This window comes from Bufo bufo, chromosome 1, assembly GCF_905171765.1.
Source record: "Bufo bufo chromosome 1, aBufBuf1.1, whole genome shotgun sequence".
In the NCBI taxonomy this organism is placed as follows: Eukaryota; Metazoa; Chordata; class Amphibia; order Anura; family Bufonidae; genus Bufo; species Bufo bufo.
In genome coordinates this window covers 606,608,720-606,631,544 of record NC_053389.1, presented here as the reverse complement: position 1 = coordinate 606,631,544, position 22,825 = coordinate 606,608,720, and the positions used below count along the sequence as shown (strand labels likewise).

At 42.8% G+C, this 22,825-nt stretch overlaps 1 protein-coding gene across 2 annotated transcripts in view; it reads left to right on the top strand.

Moving 5' to 3' along the window:
* The window catches only part of SCAPER (S-phase cyclin A associated protein in the ER), a 318,889-nt gene that overhangs the window by 47,858 nt on the left and 248,206 nt on the right, over nt 1-22,825 (top strand). For both annotated transcript variants that reach the window (XM_040413608.1, XM_040413607.1), the window contains exons 7-8: nt 2,366-2,526; nt 20,692-20,942. In XM_040413608.1, the coding sequence (XP_040269542.1) occupies nt 2,366-2,526; nt 20,692-20,942 (412 nt within the window). The remainder of the gene's footprint in view (nt 1-2,365; nt 2,527-20,691; nt 20,943-22,825) is intronic.

The following is a 22,825-nucleotide window of genomic DNA, read 5'->3' as shown; positions in this document are numbered from 1 at the left end:
CGGAAAACTTTAATGCTAGTGTGAAAGTACCCTAATACTAAAACCTCTTTGACACCATATTTTTTATTCTCTTTAAACATATCCATTTTTACTCAGAAACATTAGGAAAACAGTTACGTTTAATAGATACATAAGCAAGATAGAAAAAAAAAACATATGCCAAAAGTGCATACACTTCGTTTAGCCGGCATTTCTGTCCGATTTTTTTTTTTTACTGGATGGGAAAGCGCAGTCCTCTGTGCTTTTCTATCCAACAAAAAAAAACTGATGTGGCACTTTCCATTGCCTTCCAGCAGAAGAATCAGTTGAAAGTAGAGGATCCATTACATGTCGCTCCTGTCAAATGGGGGAACACTGGCGAGTGCATCAGTAGTCAGACCCCCACCAATCAGATGAGTTTTTGTAATGGGACAACCGCTTTAAAGACTTTTGGAGACATTTATTTTTTATTATTATTGTTAGTGCATTGAACCTAATATGGGCTAAAAATAATTTTCTTGATAATTTTTCTTTAAAGGGGTTATCCAAGACCTATAATGTCCCCCTTCCCCCATATGCCTGGGCTCTAACAGAGATTGTACTCACCTCACTCCCTGGCATCAGCGTCTCTTCATGATGTTTAGGCTACATTCACACGTCAGTATTTTTCTATATCCCGATTTTCGGTCCGTTTTTTGCGGATCCGTTGTTCCTGAAAATGTTTCCGTATGTCATCCATTTTTTGCGGATCCGCAAAAAACGGAAACATGTATAAATTTCAATAAGCAAATAAAGTTGTTTGGATTTCTTTGAAAAATTAAAATTAAAGAATTTAAATGTAATTTCCAGGAACGGAATCCGCATAAAACGGATGACATACGTAATGACATCCGAATGTCTTCTGTTTTTTGCGGATCCATTGACTTTGTATTGTACCAGGATCCGAATTTTGCGGAAAAGAATAGGACATGTTTTATATTTAAACGGACATGCGGAACGGAACAACGGAAACGGACAGCACACATTGTGCTGTCCGATTTTTTACAGGACCCATTGAAAATGAATGGGTCCAGATCTGGTCCAGATCTGTTCCACAAAAAAACGGAACAGATCAGGAAAGAAAAAACGGACGTGTGAATGGACCCTTATACTGCCTGGCCCTGTCAAAGTGCAGAGAGAGGGTGCAGCAGTTGCAGAGAGAGCCGAGCCTCTACGAGTAATGGCAACTCCCCCGTTGCTCCTAGGGGCTCATTTGCATATATTAGAATATAATTTTTCTCAGCAATGCGGTCACATATGAACATGGGACCAACACAGATGTCTTCAGCTGCCAAGTGGAGACGTAACAGGTCAGCCAGTGTCATAGGAACAAATCTGCTGACTAGTGTCCTTTAATTATAAAACCAAGTAAGTGTTGAATATGATGTGTAATCTGCTTTTATCGTGAGGCAAACAGTAAATGTGTATCTGTGTACAATATTTGATGTAGGCTGTAAAAATATATTAAAGGTTCATATGCATTTTCACATGTTTAGGTGTTCAATTTCAACCACAAAATCATTATTTTTCTGCTGCATGCAAGACAATTTACATATTTTCAAGTCAATGTAATGACATTTGGATTAGGGTCCATTCACACGTCCGCAAAATGGGTCCGCATACGTTCCGCAATTTTGCGGAACAGGTGCGGTCCCATTAATTTTCAATGGGGCCGGAATGTGATGTCCGTATTTGCGCATCCACACTTCCGGATCCGCACTTCCGTTCCGCCAAAAAAATAGAACATGTCCTATTCTTGTCTGCAATTGCGGACAAGAAAAGGCATTTTCTCTGAGAGTGCCGGCGATGTGCGGTCTGCAAAATGCGGAACGCATATTGCCGGTGTCTGTGTTTCACGGATCCGCAATTTGCCGATCCGTAAAACACATACGGACGTGTGAATGGACCCATATCTAGCTTTGGATGCCCTGTTTAACACAATGGCCCAGACAGACACTTTTGTCTAACTGTATACCAACTATCGGCTTACTTTTAGACAGAATTTTACGCCAGAATTGTGGCACAGTTTTGGCATAAAAAGTCATATCTTAGGCCCCGCCCCTTTCTCGCTAAGTACTGCCCCGTTGTTGAGCAAGTTAGAAAAAAGTGTAGTAATCCTAGTTACATTAATTTGTGCCACCTTTTAGACAGATTCTAGGCTGAGATACATTACTGAATCTGGGCCAATGAATAAGAGTGTGTATACGCAGCGATGGGATTTTCCTGAAATGATTATTGATGTAATGTTATCGTAGTCTAAACTGTGTACATTGCACATTATCTCTTGTGATATGTTTAATTTTAATCATTCTTATACTTCAATATCTGATGTATTATGTCATTGCAGAGGACCTACACTCTCCTTGACTCCTGGCCGATTGACTCCTTCTGGTGTCAGTTGGGCTGATAAAGTGAAAGCAAATCATGGAGTTTCCGCAAGTAATCAGGCCACAGAGATTGTCCATCCATGTACATCAGCCCCCATGCAGAGAGCACTCCATGAGAATGGTGAGCAATGGAAATAAGATGACATAATCCTTTAATAATCCCACCATGGGGAAATTCACAGTGTTACAGCAGCACAGAAAGACATTACAGTACATGGTACAGATAAAAAGTGTAAAAAATAAGGGATGTAGATATCACAGCTCATAAAATTCAGTCTCTGGATGGAATGATATCCACAGGAACCCATAGGCGATGAGTGCAGTCTATTGGTTGTACAGCCTAACAGCAGCAGGGAGGAATGACTTCCGATAGCGCTCCTTCTCACACTTGGGGTGAAGCAGTCGGTCACTGATGGTACTCCTCAATGCTATCACCCACTGCATTGGATGGGAGTAGGGATGAGCGAATCGACTTTGGATGAAACATCCAAAGTCGATTCGCATAAAACTTTGTTCTAATACTGTACGGAGCAGGAGCTCTGTACAGTATTAGAATGTATTGGCTCCGATGAGCCGAAGTTATTGCTTGGCGAAGTCTCGGGACACTTCGCGCAATAACTTCATAAATTAATTTGTACTGTAAAAAAACATTTCCCGAACTCGGGTTTGGTTCCAAGTGGTACCCTGGAACCGAATCAGAGTTCGGGAAACGTTTTTTTTTTTACAGTGCAAATTAATAAATTTATTCTCCAGCATAAGGTCAAACACAAAACACTCTTTGCAGGGTTGGTGCTTGTTCACACAGAGTAGAAAGTTCATGCATAATAAAAAACTTCACTTTGACGGCGGTTCTGCCCCCAGCAGTCTAAATGCAGGCTTTAGGTGGCCTGCTCTCCCAACACGCGGGTCTCAGCATTTCAGCCCAGCACAGGGCTCAGATCACAACACACAGGGCATTCTCTGCTGCTGAGCCCAGCTGCCTTTTTAAGGATAGCCAGGTGCTGTCAAAACCCGGCCTGGAACATGGGGAGTAGTCACCCACCCAGCACTTTGACTACTCCCAATAAGAGCCGTCCCGGATTAGCTATACAGCCATACTAAACAGCTAAAGTGTCAATCAGCATTAGCTGCCGCTGACACGTGAAAATACCGGCTCTTACTTCACCGAAGCCAGGAACCTCGGTGACACATACCTACCATCAATGACGACCCCTTGTACCTTCCTACACAGAGTATACTGTAATTTCTTTTCATAAAGTATTTTTGTATAAAATCAAAGACACAGGTCTAGTGTTCCCATCTGAAAGCTGCCCCCTTCACTTCCTTATCCTTACTGATAGATGTATGACTAGGATAAAGTAGAAAGTTTAAGAGGAAGAAGGTTGGTGTTCTGCAACAACTGCTCAATACCAATAGAAAGGGGAACGCAAGACATAACCGATGTATTCATAAAGTCCCCACAACATAAATAGACAAATATAGATTCATTAAGGTAATTAGAGTGAAAATGCATTCACAATAAAAAAAATATCAGGGTCTGTAAATCTACTATATTTTTCACATACTGACTACTTAAAGAGGTTTTGCCATCTCAGATATGCCCCCATTGTCTGATAGGTGCGGGTTCCAACTCTGAGGCCCGCACCTACAATGAGAATGAAGCGAGGAAATGAACGTAGGGCGCACTGAGCATGCACAGCTGCTCTCCAATTATTTCTATGGGGCTGCCGAAAATAGCCGAGCGCTGGCTCGGCTATTTCCGTCTGCCCCATAGAAATGAATGGGAGCAGGGGCTGCTAGTGTGCTTGGTGGTGTACGGACCCGGGGGGGCCTCCAGCCACAGTTCACCCCGCTCCGTTCTCGCTGTAGGTGCGTGTCCCAGAGGTGGGACCCGCACCTATCAGACAATGGAGGCATAGTTGTATTTGATGGGAATACCCCTTTAAAGGAACGCTACACGTAGAAATAAATGATCCTGCAGAAAACATAGTGGGGTAATCTCAGACATTTGAATTACAAACTTGTACTCTGCCTCTGTACTGCACGCGCTTATCCCAACTACTAGAGCGAATCCCCACATCTGCAAGGTTAAGTATAGGATTTACACAACAAGGCCTTCGTAAAACAATATGTATTTGGAAATCTGAATTCCGTCAAGTATCCAAAAAGCAAGGCAGTTAACCTTCATTTTGTCCCCCGTGTAAATGAAGCAGTGGTGCATGTGCTTGACCACTTCTCTACTGTATGTCTGTGGGGCTGCTGGAGTACAGTGCTTGGTTATCTCATAGAAGTGAATAGAGTGGCGGTCACACATGTACAAGACTGCTCCATTAACGCAGGACACTCTGGATTGCTGGGGGTCCAACCGCTGGGACTTTTAGATAGATGACAAATGTTAATGGGAACATTTCCATTACGCACTGATATTTCCTTAAAGGGATTGTCTTACTTTAGCAAATGGCATTTATCATGTAGGTAAAGTTAATACAAGGCACTTACTAATGTATTGTGATTGTCCATATTGCTTGCTGGATACCCTTTTCCATCACATTATACACTACTCATATCCATGGTTATGACCACCCTGCAACCTAGCAGCTGTGGCCGTGCTTCTACACTATAGAAAAAAACTGAAGGCCTCTGGTGGCTGTGCACATAGGCTGGTGCTTTTTCCTATAGTGTGCAAGCATGGCCACCATTGCTGGATTGCAGGGTGGTCGTAACTATGGAAACGAGCAGTGTATAATGTGATGGAAAAATGAATCAAGCCAGCAAACGAGGCAATATGGACAATGACAATACATTAGTAAGTGCCTGGTATTAACTTTCTCTACATGATAAATGCCACTTGCTGAAGTGAGACAACCCCTTTAATTGTTGTGTTATGTACCCATGGTCAATGCATCTACAACCACTGGCAGACAGCAATATTTTCACTAGGATGGGAGAAATTGGATTTTGCCTCATGGTGTTTCTTTGCCTTTCTCTGGATCAACATTGCTGGGTAATAGACTGAATGTGAAGGTTATGTCTTCTTATAGTACAGATCCAGCCTTTAAGCATTCATAGAATCATTTATTAGAGTCAACCAGTATATAGCTTTTTATTTTCCATGAGTTAAAAGAGGTTGTCTGAGATGTATTTTGTCATTTAAAACAAGCATATTAATTATGAGATTAACTAATAACTTGATATACTTTCCTTCCTAAACCCCTCCCTTCCAGCTCCACTACGCTTCTCCTCCCCGCTGCTGCCGGCATGGCCTAAAGCGGTTGTCTCACTTCAGCAAATGGCGTTTATCATGTAGAGAAAGTTAATACATGGCACTTACTAATGTATTGTTATTGTCCATATTGTCTTTTTTGCTGGCTGGATTCATTTTTCCATCACATTATACACTGCTCACTTCCATGGTTATGACCAGCCTGCAGTCCAGCAGTGGTGGTCGTGCTTGCACACTATAAAAAAATAAAAGCGATGGCCTCTCTGGTGGCCGGGACCATGGGAGCGAACATAGGTCATTAGTAAAGTAAACTTCCTCGACCTGGAAATTATGATAATAGAAGGTGCTATACACACGAGAACCTACTTTAAACCGACAGATAGAACCAGCTACATAGACATTAATAGCTGTCACCATGACTCCCTGGATAAGAAATGTACCCAAAAGTAAATTTCAGAGGGTGAGAAGGAATTGTTCTAGACTAAAGGATTATGATACACAAAGTGAAATTGTATTAGAAAGGTTTGTAGAAAAAGGATACAAGGAAGGAGAGTTGAGACTGAAGAGGGATAATGTGCGGCAAGGAAACGCAGGAATTAAGGACACAATTAAGCAGGGAGAAGATAGATATAAGTTCTCCTTTTCCACCACATACTCCTTAAGGTGCGATATAAGTTCTCCTTTTCCACCACATACTCCTTAAGGTGCCCTCAAATCAAACACATTATTCAAAAGAGTTGGGGGATCCTAAAAAATTATCCGATATTCGGTCCCCAGATACCTGAAAAACCCCTAGTTATCTTTAAACATGTACCAACTATTAAAGATAAAGTAGCAATTTGTTTGAAGAGAGAAAAACCCCAACTGAAAAATGTCACATTCACATGGTGCGGTTTTGGCTTGGGATGCAAAAACAGGTCACAAGAAGACAAAAAGAATAGAACTAAAAATAATATAGTTGTAACAACAAACCAAAAAGAACTACAAGTGAAAAGGAGCCTAACTTGTGAGAGTATGGGCGTTATATATGTCTTGGAGCGGCCGTGTAAAATGCAATATGTGGTTAGGACACTCAGAAAATTAAAAGTGAGGATTGAAGAAATACCAAAAAGGGTCTGGATTCTCATAGTGTTTCTGCACATTGAGGTACATAAAAAAAAAAAAATTAGGTTTGAAATTTATGGGGGTAGAGTATGTAAAGAAAAAATGGAGAGGAGGTGATCCAGTCAAACAAATAAACAAAAGAGAGGTGGAGTGGATATACAATATGGGAACTCTCCAGCTGAAGGGGTTAACTATAGAATGGGATGTGAAGTCCATGTGTATGGCATGAAGGAACCAAATATAATGTGTGGAGGTTGAGATGGAATGAAGCATATTTACCGATGCGGCCAGAGTGGGGATGTCAGTTCCAAGCCAGGTAGAAATGAGACCTGCCCGTAGTTCCTGATATATAAACAGCCCGGAGATATTAGATGAGATACGGATAGTATGGTTTGTTAAAGGGAACCGGGGCTGCTAGATGGCCGCTAGCAGATCCGCAATACCCAGTCCCCATAGCTCTGTGTGCTTTTATTGTTTAAAAAAACTGATTTGATACATATGCAAATTAACCTAAGATGAATCCTGTCCCTGAGATGAATCAGGGACAGGACTCATCTCAGGTTAATTTGCATATGTATCAAATCGGGTTTTTTAAACAATAAAAGCACACAGAGCTATGGGGACTGGGTATTGCAGATATGCTAGTGGCCATCTAGCAACCCATGTCCTCAGCTCTATACACAAAATCCCCGCGACAAGTTCCCTAAATTACGGTAGCTAGAGAGCAAGACTATAATAGGGATAGAAGTTAGGGAGGATGTTTTTAGGATATAATATGGAGTGGAACACTGTGGGGAAAGTTTTGTGCACAAAAATTTGAATATTGTGCAAAGTTCATTTATTTCAGTAATGCAACTTAACCAGTTGCCGCAACTGTAACGCCGAAAGGCGTCATCGCGGCGGCTCCCTCAGGCTACGCTAACGCCGATTGGCGTCATCTCGCGTGAGCCGAGATTTCCTGTGAACGCGCGCACACAGGCGCGCGCGCTCACAGGAACGGAAGGTAAGAGAGTTGATCTCCAGCCTGCCAGCGGCGATCGTTCGCTGGCAGGCTGGAGATGTGATTTTTTTAACCCCTAACAGGTATATTAGACGCTGTTTTGATAACAGCGTCTAATATACCTGCTACCTGGTCCTCTGGTGGTCCCCTTTGTTTGGATCGACCACCAGAGGACACAGGTAGCTCAGTAAAGTAGCACCAAGCACCACTACACTCCACTACACCCCCCCCCCCCCCGTCACTTATTAACCCCTTATTAGCCCCTGATCACCCCCCTGTCATTGATTATTACCCCCCTGTCATTGATCACACCCCTGTAAAGCTCCTTTCAGATGTCCGCATGATTTTTACGGATCCACTGATAGATGGATCGGATCCGCAAAACGCATACGGACGTCTGAATGGAGCCTTACAGGGGCGTGATCAATGACTGTGGTGATCACCCCATATAGACTCCCTGATCACCCCCCTGTCATTGATTACCCCCCTGTCTTTGATCACCCCCCTGTAAAGCTCCATTCAGACGTCCGCATGATTTTTACGGATCCACTGATAGATGGATCGGATCCGCAAAACGCATACGGACGTCTGAATGGAGCCTTACAGGGGCGTGATCAATGACTGTGGTGATCACCCCATATAGACTCCCTGATCACCCCCCTGTCATTGATTACCCCCCTGTCATTGATCACCCCCCTGTAAAGCTCCATTCAGACGTCCGCATGATTTTTACGGATCCACTGATAGATGGATCGGATCCGCAAAACACATACAGGCGTCTCCCTGGAGCCTTCCAGGGGGGGTGATCACCCCACATAGACTCCCTGATCACCCCCCTGTCATTGATCACCCCCCCTGTCATTGATCACCCCCCCTGTCAGGCTGCATTCAGATGTCCGTATGATTTTTACGGATCCACGGATACATGGATCGGATCCGCAAAACACATACGGACATCTGAATGGAGCCTTATAGGGGGGTGATCAATGACAGGGGGGTGATCACCCCATATAGACTCCCTGATCACCCCCCTGTCATTGATCACCCCCCCCTGTCATTGATCACCCCCCTGTCATTGATTACCCCCCTGTCATTGATCACACCCCTGTAAAGCTCCATTCAGACGTCCGCATGATTTTTACGGATCCACTGATAGATGGATCGGATCCGCAAAACGCATACGGACGTCTGAATGGAGCCTTACAGGGGCATGATCAATGACTGTGGTGATCACCCCATATAGACTCCCTGATCACCCCCCTGTCATTGATTACCCCCCTGTCATTGATAACCCCCTGTAAAGCTCCATTCAGACGTCCGCATGATTTTTACGGATCCACTGATAGATGGATCGGATCCGCAAAACGCATACGGACGTCTGAATGGAGCCTTACAGGGGCATGATCAATGACTGTGGTGATCACCCCATATAGACTCCCTGATCACCCCCCTGTCATTGATTACCCCCCTGTCATTGATCACCCCCCTGTAAAGCTCCATTCAGACGTCCGCATGATTTTTACGGATCCACTGATAGATGGATCGGATCCGCAAAACACATACAGGCGTCTCCCTGGAGCCTTCCAGGGGGGGTGATCACCCCATATAGACTCCCTGATCACCCCCCTGTCATTGATCACCCCCCCTGTCATTGATCACCCCCCCTGTCAGGCTGCATTCAGATGTCCGTATGATTTTTACGGATCCACGGATACATGGATCGGATCCGCAAAACACATACGGACATCTGAATGGAGCCTTATAGGGGGGTGATCAATGACAGGGGGGTGATCACCCCATATAGACTCCCTAATCACCCCCCCTGTCATTGATCACCCCCCTGTCATTGATCACCCCTCTGTAAGGCTCCATTCAGACATTTTTTTGGCCCAAGTTAGCGGAAATTATTATTTTTTTCTTACAAAGTCTCATATTCCACTAACTTGTGTCAAAAAATAAAATCTCACATGAACTCCCCATACCCCTCACGGAATCCAAATGCGTAAAATTTTTAGACATTTAGATTCCAGACTTCTTCTCACGCTTTAGGGCCCCTAGAATGCCAGGGCAGTATAAATACCCCACATGTGACCCCATTTCGGAAAGAAGACACCCCTAGGTATTCCGTGAGGGGCATATTGAGTCCATGAAAGATTGAAATTTTTGTCCCAAGTTAGCGGAAAGGGAGACTTTGTGAGAAAAAAATAAAAATATCAATTTCCGCTAACTTGTGCCAAAAAAAAAATATTTCTATGAACTCGCCATGCCCCTCATTGAATACCTTGGGGTGTCTTCTTTCCAAAATGGGGTCACATGTGGGGTATTTATACTGCCCTGGCATTTTAGGGGCCCTAAAGCGTGAGAAGAAGTCTGGGATCCAAATGTCTAAAAATGCCCTCATAAAAGGAATGTGGGCCCCTTTGCGCATCTAGGCTGCAAAAAAGTGTCACACGTGGTATCGCCGTACTCAGGAGAAGTTGGGCAATGTATTTTGGGGTGTCATTTTACATATACCCATGCTGGGTGAGATAAATATCTTGGTCAAATGCCAACTTTGTATAAAAAAATGGGAAAAGTTGTCTTTTGCCGAGATATTTCTCTCACCCAGCATGAGTATATGTAAAAAGACACCCCAAAACACATTGCCCAACTTCTCCTGAATACGGCGATACCACATGTGTGACACTTTTTTGCAGCCTAGGTGGGCAAAGGGGCCCACATTCCAAAGAGCACCTTTAGGATTTCACAGGTCATTTACCTACTTACCACACATTAGGGCCCCTGGAAAATGCCAGGGCAGTATAACTACCCCACAAGTGACCCCATTTTGGAAAGAAGACACCCCAAGTTATTCCGTGAGGGGCATGGCGAGTTCCTAGACTTTTATATTTTTTGTCACAAGTTAGCGGAAAATGATGATTTTTTTATTTTTATTTTTTTCCCTTACAAAGTCTCATATTCCACTAACTTGTGACAAAAAATAAAAACTTCCATGAACTCACTATGCCCATCAGCGAATACCTTGGGGTGTCTTCTTTCCAAAATGGGGTCACTTGTGGGGTAGTTATACTGCCCTGGCATTCTAGGGGCCCAAATGTGTGGTAAGGAGTTTGAAATCAAATTCTGTAAAAAATGACCAGTGAAATCCGAAAGGTGCTCTTTGGAATATGGGCCCCTTTGCCCACCTAGGCTGCAAAAAAGTGTCACACATGTGGTATCTCCGTATTCAGTAGAAGTTGGGGAATGTGTTTTGGGGTGTCATTTTACATATACCCATGCTGGGTGAGAGAAATATCTTGGCAAAAGACAACTTTTCCCATTTTTTTATACAAAGTTGGCATTTGACCAACATATTTATCTCACCCAGCATGGGTATATGTAAAATGACACCCCAAAACACATTCCCCAACTTCTCCTGAATACGGAGATACCACATGTGTGACACTTTTTTGCAGCCTAGGTGGGCAAAGGGGCTCAAATTCCAAAGAGCACCTTTCGGATTTCACCGGCCATTTATTACAGAATTTGATTTCAAACTCCTTACCACACATTTGGGCCCCTAGAATGCCAGGGCAGTATAACTACCCCACAAGTGACCCCATTTTGGAAAGAAGACACCCCAAGGTATTCGCTGATGGGCATAGTGAGTTCATGGAAGTTTTTATTTTTTGTCACAAGTTAGTGGAATATGAGACTTTGTAAGAAAAAAAAAAAATCATAATTTTCCGCTAACTTGTGACAAAAAATAAAAAGTTCTATGAACTCACTATGCCCATCAGCGAATACCTTAGGGTGTCTACTTTCCGAAATGGGGTCATTTGTGGGGTTTTTGTACTTTCTGGCCATTGTAGAACCTCAGGAAACATGACAGGTGCTCAGAAAGTCAGAGCTGCTTCAAAAAGCGGAAATTCACATTTTTGTACCATAGTTTGTAAACGCTATAACTTTTACCCAAACCATTTTTTTTTTACCCAAACATTTTTTTTTTATCAAAGACATGTAGAACAATAAATTTAGAGCAAAATTTATATATGGATGTCGTTTTTTTTTGCAAAATTTTACAACTGAAAGTGAAAAATGTCATTTTTTTGCAAAAAAATCGTTAAATTTCGATTAATAACAAAAAAAGTAAAAATGTCAGCAGCAATGAAATACCACCAAATGAAAGCTCTATTAGTGAGAAGAAAAGGAGGTAAAATTCATTTGGGTGGTAAGTTGCATGACCGAGCAATAAACCGCTAAAGTTGTGGAGTGCCGATTTGTAAAAAAGGGCCTGGTCTTTAGGGGGGTATAAACCTGTGGTCCTTAAAAGGTGAAACTAACATATGAGATAGACTCATTACATGCAAAGCGGGATGTTTCAAGCCTTCATTTGTTATAATTTAGATGATTATGGCTTATAGCTTATGAAACCCCAAAGTCTCAATTTTGAGGTACCCTTTTCTCAGGGGGGATGGATTAATTAGCTGACTAGAGTGTCACACTTTGAGCCTAGAATATTGAACCTTTTCACAAAATTCTAATTTTAAGCTACATTAATGCAATTCCTTTTAATTTGCATTACTGAAATAAATGGACTTTTGCACGATATTCTAATATTTTGAGTTTCACCTGTATATAATTAATTCCAGTTTTATTGGTAAAGGAAAATATTTTATGTTTTTAAAAAATGAAGGGGATAAATGTAACAAGATAATAGCAGTGGAAAATTAGAAATGAGAAACAAGAATGATATAGTGTGTAAGATAAGAAGACTATGATAAGTAAAGAGTTAAATCACGTGATTTTATGAAGTAACTATAAAACCCACCCTGATTTGATGTAATGAAGACGCCCCAGATGAAGCAAGGAGCGAAAGCCTGGTCGGGCTGCAATTTTACTTATATACGATTTTTTAACAGAAGATTTTTTGAGTACAATAAAGTATATTGTGTACTTTTAACCACGGGTCTGCTCAATGTCAGATTTCCTTTTTAAAGGGGTGCATAACAAAAGGATATCGTTGGTCGATCTGTGTATTGTGGAGGAAATGAATAGGCTTGGTGCCGGTTGGTATAGAGATTGAAAAGGTGGTGATACCCAAGAAAAGATCAAACGGAGGAGCCGCCTGAGGAATCAGTAGTTTTTGTGCAAGCTTCCACTTTACACTACAGCGCGTACTTGTATTAACCACTTCACATCCGCCCATAGGATATAAACGTCCTATGGGTGGATGTTTATCTCTGAATGGACGTTCTGGAACGTCCATTCAGAGATGGCAGCTGCATGCTAATCGTGCAGCTGCCGAGCGGGGTCCCGCTGTCAGACCACGATCAGCCCTGCACTGATGCTGTACAGCCTCTCTGGGGGCTGTATTTCCACTGTAACTGGGACTACTATGTCAGCCCCAGTGTCACCGCCAGATCTCTGAGAAGTTTTGACAGACGTTCTTCAGTACCTCCTGCATGATGTTCTTTTGTTTTGGTTTCGTTTTGACATCTCTTCTCCCTCTCCCAGCTGTCATCTATTAGCAGTGATTGCCTCTCCTTTATATCCCCTCCCATACTGCCTCACTTTGCGGTTTATACAACTTCCTGAATTGTGCTCACTGCTATTCTGCAACTGCTGGTTCCTCAGATAAGTCTGTTTCTTTATTTGTGTTTTCCTGTTGGCTTGATCCTAGGTGACCCTGACTCCCTCCGTATTAAGTGTAGGGAGCCGGTGGTCGTGTCCCCTCACTATTATAGGGTGTTCAGGTGTCACACAGTCGAGGTACGAGGGCATGCAATTTTCTATCATAGAGATCTTTGCATGGGGTGAGCAGTCAGGGAGAGCTCTAGGGCTTTTATAGGGCTCACCCTTATGTTCCTTAGTTTGGGATCAAGTCAGTCGGATCTTTATTTGTGTCTTCTAGTTTTCTGCAACACCATCCGTGACATTATAAACCGCCAAAACCGTCTTAAGCATGAATCCGGTTTCAGTCTTGATTGACCACATGCAGGGTCTTTCATTGGAGGTAGCAGATCTCCGTAAAACTGTCTCTCAGTTTCAGGTGACCGTTTCTGCTTGCGTTTATGGAATTTGTTCTGAGCCTAAAATCTCACTTCCGGATACGTTCTCCGGGGGTAGTGAGAATTTTGTTCGTTTTAGAGAGGCTTGCAAACTCCATTTTCGCCTACTTCCCCATTCATCTGGTGATAAGGAGCGGAGGGTGGGCATCATCATCTCGCTGCTCAGGGATAACGCTCAGTCCTGGGCCTTTTCGCTGCCGGTGGGGGCACGGCCCCTCTGTTCAGTGGATGAATTTTTTGTAGCCCTGGGTCAGATATATGATGATCCGGATCGTATTGCTCTGGCTGAATCTAAACTGCGTCTTTTATGCCAGGGTAAACAGTCCGCAGAGATATACTGTTCAGAATTTCGGAGATGGGCAGCTGATACTGGTTGGAATGATGCTGCACTCCGAAGTCAATTTTGCCTTGGTCTTTCAGAGGGATTGAAAGATGCATTTGCCTTTCATGAGAGACCTACCTCATTGGAGTCTGCCATGTCTCGGGCTGTTCGTATTGACAGGCGTCTTAGAGAGAGAGGAGAGATCACTCCTTCCTCCCATACTCAGTCCAAGGACAGTGGGGTGGTCTCATTCAGTGCGCAGGAGCCTCAATCTCTCTCAATCCTCTCTGAGCCGGAGCCCATGCAGCTGGGTTTGCTTGCCTCTAACAATAGAGGATTCAGCTCTCAGAGGAGGGTTTGTTTCTGTTGTGGAGGTATAAATCATTTGGCAAATGTGTGTCCCTCTAGGACAGCAGTCAGCAACCTTCTGCACTCCAGATGTGTTGAAACTACGACTCCCAGCATGCTCCATTCACTTTTATGGGAGTCCTGAAAATAGCTAAGCAAGTGTGCATGCTGGGAGTCGTAGTTTCACCACAGCTGGAGTGCAGAAGGTTGCTGATCCCTGCTCTAGGAGATTCAGGGAGTTTTTTGAGGGTAACACATGGTTTCCAGGTATGCACTTTGGGAAAGGACATACCTGTTTTTGCTATTGATTCCGCTGCACTTTCTCAAAAATCGTTAAAGGGCATAGTTCACAATATCCGTTTGATTGTGGGTAATACTCATGTTGAGGATATGTCATGTTTCGTACTAAGTGGATTACCTACTCCTCTAGTGTTGGGGCTACCCTGGCTCACTAAACATAACCCCACCATTGATTGGCAAGCGAGGCAAATAAATGGTTGGAGTGACTTTTGCAGAGAGGATTGCCTCATGACGTCTCTTTCAGAGGTTTCTACTAAGACTGTACCATCTTTTCTCTCAGAATTTTCGGATGTGTTTTCTGAGAGTGGTGTTCAGGAGCTGCCCCCTCACCGGGAGTACGATTGCCCTTTTAATCTCATCCCAGGCGCCAAGCTGCCTAAATCTCGTTTATACAATCTCTCCCAACCTGAAAGGGTCGCTATGCGTACTTATATCTCTGAGAGCCTGAGAAAGGGACACATCCGACCCTCGAAGTCACCTGTTGCCGCTGGGTTTTTCTTTGTTAAGAAAAAAGATAGTTCTTTAAGACCATGTCTGGATTTCAGGGAGCTGAACAGTATCACAATTCGTGACCCTTATCCGCTTCCTCTGATCCCGGACCTCTTTAACCAGATTGTTGGAGCTAAAGTTTTTTCCAAGTTGGATTTGAGAGGGGCATACAACCTGGTCAGGGTCAGAGAAGGGGACGAATGGAAGACGGCCTTCAATACCCCTGAGGGTCATTTTGAGAATTTGGTTATGCCTTTTGGTTTGATAAATGCTCCAGCGGTCTTCCAACATTTTGTGAACAGCATTTTTTATCATTTAATGGGGAAATTTGTACTAGTGTATCTAGATGACATTTTGATTTTTTTCTCCTGATTTTAAGACTCATAGGGACAACCTACGTCAGGTTTTGCTTATTCTGCGGGAGAATAAATTGTATGCTAAACTGAAAAAATGTGTGTTTGCGGTTCCAGAAATTCAATTTCTGGGTTTTCTTCTCCTCGTTTCTGGTTTTCGCATGGACCATGAGAAGGTCCGCGCTGTGCTCGATTGGGAGCTTCCTGAGAATCAGAAGGCGCTGATGCGTTTTTGGGGTTTTGCCAATTATTACAGGAAGTTCATTTTGAATTATTCCTCTGTTGTTAAGCCACTCACTGATATGACTAAAAAGGGGGTAGATTTTTCCTCCTGGTCGGTAGATGCGCGTAAGGCCTTTTTTAGTATCAAAGAGAGTTTTGCTTCCGCTCCCATCTTGGTACAACCTGATGTCTCTCTGCCCTTCATTGTTGAGGTGGATGCTTCTGAGGTGGGTGTGGGTGCGGTCTTGTCTCAGGGTCCCCCTCCTGCCAAATGGCGACCGTGTGCCTTTTTCTCGAAGAAACTCTCCTCCGCAGAGAGAAATTACGATGTGGGAGATAGGGAGTTGTTGGCCATCAAGTTAGCTTTTAAGGAATGGTGCCATTGGCTAGAGGGAGCCAGACACCCTATTACCGTTTACCGACCATAAGAATCTGGCCTACTTGGAGTCAGCCTTGTTCTTTTTAAGGTTTAATTTTGTTGTCACGTTCCGCCCTGGGGTTAAGAATGTGAAGGCGGATGCCCTGTCACGTTGTTTTCCGGGAGGGGGGAACTTTGAAGACCCGGGTCCCATTTTGGCTGAAGGGGTGGTTGTCTCTGCTCTTTATCCTGAATTGGAGGCAGAGGTTCTGGCAGCCCAGGCAGAGGCTCCTGATCTTTGTCCTCCTGGGAGGTTGTTTGTGCCTCTCGCTTTACGACATAAGGTTTTTAAGGAGCACCACGATACTGTCCTTGCTGGGCACCCGGGGGGTAGAGCCACAGTGGATCTCATTGCTCAGAGATTCTGGTGGCCGGCTCTTCGTAAGTCGGTTGAGGGTTTTGTGGCAGCCTGCGGACCTGCGCTCGTGCCAAAGTCCCTCATTCACGGCCATCAGGTCCTCTCCTCCCGTTACCCATTCCTTCCCGTCCTTGGACACATCTCTCCATGGACTTCTTTACGGACCTGCCTCGTTCCTCGCGGAAGACTGTGATTCTGTTGGTGGTGGACCGTTTTAGAAAAATGGCGCATTTTATTCCTTTTCCTGGGTTGCCCAATGATAAAACGCTGGCGCAAGCATTTGTTGATCACATTGTCAAATTGCATGGCATTCCTTCAGACATAGGCACGCAGTTTGTTTCCAGATTCTGGAAGGCTTTCTGTTCTCGCTTGGGGGTTCGGTTGTCATTCTCTTCTGCTTTCCACCCGCAGTCGAATGGCCAGACAGAGCGCGTCAATCAGAATCTGGAGACATATCTGCGCTGTTTTGTGGCGGAGAATCAGGAGGATTGGTGTTCTTTTTTTGTCCCTTGCTGAGTTTGCTTTAAATAACCGTCGTCAGGAGTCCTCTGATAAGTCACAATTTTTTGGTGCATATGGGTTTCATCCGCAGTTTGGGACATTCTGTGGAGAGGAGTCTTCTGGTTTACCTGATGAGGAGAGATTCTCCTCGTCTTTGTCATGTATTTGGCAAAAGATTCAGGATAATCCAAAGAGCATGAGTGAGAGATATAAGCGTGTGGCGGATAAGAGACGTGTGCCTGGTCCGGACCTAAATGTTGGTGATCTGGTGTGGTTGTCTACTAAGAATATCAAATTGAAGGTTCCCTCCTGGAAGTTGGGTCCTAAGTTTATTGGGCCTTACAAAATCTTGTCCGTCATCAATCCCGTTGCCTTCCGTCTTGATCTTCCTCAGACTTGGAAGATCCATAATGTTTTTCACAAGTCCCTATTAAAACCTTATGTCCAACCCACTGTACCCTCCTCTTTGCCTCCTCCTCCGATTGTGGTTGATGGTAATCATAAAAATTTCAGGTCTCTAGGATTGTGGATTCTCGTATTATCCGCGGTTCTCTTCAGTACCTTGTTCATTGGGAGGGTTATGGTCCTGAGGAGAGGATGTGGGTCCCAGTGGCGGACATTAAGGCTACTCGTCTTATCAGGGAGTTCCATAGGTCCCATCCTGAGAAGGTGGGCTCTGAGTGTCCGGAGTCCACTCGTAGAGGGAGGGGTACTGTCACCGCCAGATCTCTGAGAAGTTCTGACAGACGTTCTTCAGTACCTCCTGCATGATGTTCTTTTGTTTTGGTTTCGTTTTGTTCTCTCTTCTCCCTCTCCCAGCTGTCATCTATTAGCAGTGATTGCCTCTCCTTTATATCCCCTCCCATACTGCCTCACTTTGCGGTTTATACAACTTCCTGCATTGTGCTCACTGCTATGCTGCAACTGCTGGTTCCTCAGATAAGTCTGTTTCTTTATTTGTGTTTTCCTGTTGGCTTGATCCTAGGTGACCCTGACTCCCTCATTATTAAGTGTAGGGAGCCGGTGTTCGTGTCCCCTCACTATTATAGGGTGTTCAGGTGTCACACAGTCGAGGTACGAGGGCATGCAATTTTCTATCATAAAGATCTTTGCATGGGCTGAGCAGTCAGGGAGAGCTCTAGGGCTTTTATAGGGCTCACCCTTATGTTCCTTAGTTTGGGATCAAGTCAGTCGGATCTTTATTAGTTTTTTTTCTAGTTTTCTGCAACACCATCCGTGACACCCAGTTACAGGAGAAATCAAGAGGGAAAAAAAATAAAATAAATGAAGTTAAATGTCCCCCAGAGGTCTTGTATGACCTTATGTGGGACGCAAAGTGTAAAATAAAAAAATAAAGTGTTTTAAAAAATAAATAAACAAAGGTTTCACATGTAAAAAAAATAAATTCCCCAATTAAGTAATAAAAAAATGTTAAGAATAGAAAAATAAAAGACATATTTCTATTGCCACGTCCGTAACAACTGGCTCTATAAATATCACATGACCTAACTCCTCAGGTGAACACTGTAAAAAAAAAAAAAAACATTGCAAAAAAAGCTATTTTTTGTCACCTAACATCACATAAAGTGCAACACCAAGCGATCAAAAAGGCGTATGCCCCCAAGATAGTACCAATCAAACCGTTACCTCATCCTGCAAAAAATGAGACACTAACTAAGACAATCGGTCAAAAAATAAAAAAGCTATGGCTCTCAGACTTTGGAGACACTAAAACATCATTTTTTTTTGTTTTAAAAATGCTATTATTGTGTAAAACTTAGAAAAAGTATACATATGGTATCGCCACGTCCACAACGATCTGCTCTATAAAAGTGTCACATGACCTAATCCCTCAGATGAACGCTGTAAAAATAAATAAATATAAACTGTGCTAAAACAACCAATTTTTTGGTAACCTAGCCCCATAAAGTGTAATAATGAATGATCAAAAAATTATATGTACCCCAAAATGGTACTAATAAAAACGTCAACTCTTCCTGCAAAAAACAAGCCCCTGCACAAGACGATCGGTAGAAAAATAAAATAATATGGCATTCAGAAAATGGAGACACAAAAACATAATTTGTTAACATAATTAAAAAATGCTTTATTACATAAAACTGAAACAAAAAAAAAAGTAGACATATTTGATATCATTGCGTCCGTAACAACCTGCTCTATAAAAATAGCACATAGATCTACCCTGTCAGATGAATGTTGTAAAAAATAACAACTGTGCCAAAACAGCCATTTTTTTGTTATCTTGCCCCACAAAAACTTAATATAGAGCAATAAAAAATCATATGTACCCTAAAATATTACCAATAAAACTGGCCCCTTATCCCCTGGTTTCCAAAATGGAGTCACTTTTTTGGAGTTTCAACTGTAAGGGTGCATCAGAGGGGCTTTAAATGGGACATGGCATCTAAAAACCAGTTCAGCAAAATCTGCCTTCCAAAAACCATGTGGCGCTCCTTTTCTTCTGCGCCCTGCCGTGTGCCCTTACAACAGTTTACGACCACATGTGGGGTGTTTCTGTAAACCGCAAAATCAGGGTAATAAATATTGAGTTTTGTTTGGTTGTTAACCCTCGATGTGTTAAAGAAAAAAATGGATTAAAATGGAAAATCTGCCAAGAAATTTTATCTCCATTTTCCTTTAATTCTTGTGGAACACCTAAAGGGTTAACAAAGTTAGAAAAATCAGTTTTGAGTAACTTGAGGGGTGTAGTTTCTTCAATGGGGTCATGTAGGGGGGGTTTCCACTATGTAAGCCCCCACAAAGTGACTTCAGACCTGAACTGGTCCTTTAAAAAGTGGGTTTTCAAAATTTTCGTAAAATTTTTAAGAATTGCTTCTAAAATTCTAAGCCTTCTAGCATCCTAAAAAAATGAAATGACATTTACAAAATGATGCCAACATAAAGTAGACATATGGGGAATGTTTAGCAATAAATATTTTATGAGGTATCACTTTCTTTTTTAAAAGCAGAGAAATAGAAATTTTGAAAATTGCTAATTTTTCTAAATGTTTGGTAAATTTTGGATTATTTTATAAATAAAGGTGAAATATATCGTCATGAAGTACAATTTGTCACGAGAAAACAGTCTCTGAATGGCTTGGATAAGTAAAAGCGTTCCAAAGTTATTACCACATAAAATGACATGTCATATTTGCAAAATTAAGCCTGGTCAGGAAGGGGGTAAATGGCCCGGATGTGAAGTGGTTAACTTTCTCTGCATGATAAATGCTACCGTACTTGCTGAAGAGATACAACCCCTTTACGTTTACCATTTTACTTAATTAATCTGATAGGTTCCTGTCAAATACGTATTTAGTTGCTGTTCATGTCATGTGAACCAGTGGAGGGATTCATTCTGATGCCATATTTGACATCTGCAAGGAATATGCAATAGACGTCTGCATCATAGAGGTTGTTTTTTCCCCAGTACTCGGTTTCCCTTTGCTTACCTCTGACATTACAAGTTTGGACTAGTTTGGAATCTATTGTTCTGGTGACATTGATAATTAATGCTAAATCTTTTATTTCAACATGTAGACATTTATGTGTTTTTTATTAAAACGTGGCTTTACTGTAGATCGGATTGATACTGAAGGATGGGAGACTGTGCAGCGTGGCAGGCCTATTCGTTCCAGATCTTCTGCTACGACAACCAAGTCTGATTCTACTTCAGCTACAGAACATAAACTTAAAGATGACAGTGACAAGGAAAATGTCTGTTCCAAACCTCCAATCCAGGCTCCCGAAGAGACAGCAAAATCAGAACTCCCTCCTGTACTTGTTGAACCTCCCCCTAAGGAGCTGCTTTGTCCGTGTGAAATCACTCAGGTAATTGTTCATTGCCGTGATTCCCTGTACTCTTTTCTAATTGCCTTGTGTCTTTGTGTAGTGAATCAGAAAGGTAAATTAAAGGCCCCTTAACATGCGCTGAGGACCGAGGCAATTATTGAGAATAAGCATTCGGAGGAACGCTCATTCCTAATAATTGCTTGTGTAAAGGTATCACCAATCCCTGGTGAACGAGCAAACACAAGTTCATCTTTTATGTGGCATATAAAATGATCATTTGCCAGCAGCACATCACCCCTGTGGATGCAAGGATGAGCTGTCGAAAAACAACTTGTCCCGTACAGAGATGATGATTGCTGCCTGTGAATGCGGTTCTCTCCTCTGCACCGCGATCAAGCAATTATCGGCAACATTTGCTTTGTTCCCGAGATTGCGCGCCCTTTGGCCCATCTAACATGACTTTATCCCCCTTTACAATCCAAGAGGTCTGATGCAGCACCTTATATATTCAGCCTTCAAATGAATGAGACTGTGGTGCAGTTCACATTCACAGCACTGGGTCAGTAGTGGAGCTGCGACTGGGGGAAGACAAAAGAGTTGTCCCATCAACATTGATGGTTTATCCTATAGATAGAGTATGCTGGTCTATTATTGTGTACGATTGACTTAAAGGGAACCTGTCATCAACTTTATGCTGATCTCACTGAGGGCAGCATAAAATAGTGACAGAAATGCTGATGTCAGCGGTGTGTCACTCATGAGCTAAAAGTAAGTGGTTGCTGAGAACCAGCATCATAACCATTACAGTCCAGGCCTTGAAAAGAGTCAACTCTACCTGAGAAGAGTCCTGGTTATTGCTAATCTCCTGCTCTCTCACCCGTCTGCTGATGATTGGCAGTTCTCTCCTAGAGAGAAAGGGAGAAAACTAGGTAGAAGTCTGTCAGTCATCAGCAGGTGGGCAGGAGAGCAGGAATTCATGGATAACCAGGACTCTTCTCAGGTGGTCATGACTCTTTTCCAGGCCCAGTCTGCAATGATTGTGATGTTGGTTCTTGGCAACCACTTACTGTTAACTTATAAATGACAGACCGCTGAAATCAACTCACCTGTCTCTACTTTATTCTGCCGTTAGTATGGGCAGCATGAAGTTGATGACAGGTTCTCTTTAAAGGGAACTGCATGGAGGCTGATAAAAAAATAAAAATAAAATCTCACCTTCCCAAACCCGCTCAGGTCCAGCGTCGCCCTTCCGTCCTCACAGCTGGAATGCAGCTGCTATCCCATTTAAGACATCTTCGCTTTTAGTTGAAGTCAGGAAAAATTATTTTTTGCAGATAAAAGCACACCTCAATCCCAAAGAATAGTACCATGCGGTCAGGGCTATTTTTCTTGACTTTAAAGGGGTTGTCTCGCTTCAGCAAGTGGCATTTATCATGTAGAGAAAGTTAATACAAGCCACTTACTAATGTATTGTGATTGTCCATATTGCCTCCTTTGCTGACTTAATTAATTTTTCCACTGCTCGTTTCCATGATAACAACCACCCTGCAATACATCAGCGGTGGCCGTGCTTGCACACTATAGATAAAAGCGCCAAACTTTCTGGTAGCCGGGACCATGGGAGTGCACAAGTGAGCAAGCACGACCACTGCTGCCGGATTGCAGGGTTGTCGTAACCATGGAAACGTGTATAATGTGATGGAAAAATGAATTAGGCCAGCAATGGAAGCAATATGGATAATAACAATACATTAGTAAGTGCCTTGTATTAAAGGGGTATTCCGGTAACTATAAATATAACTTATGTCATCAATAATTACCTAATATAATGTAAATTTCACATATTTACTGTTCAGTAGTTATACAAGTAGTTTTCTTCCTCTGTTACCCACTGTTTCCTCATAAATTACCATGGCACCGAC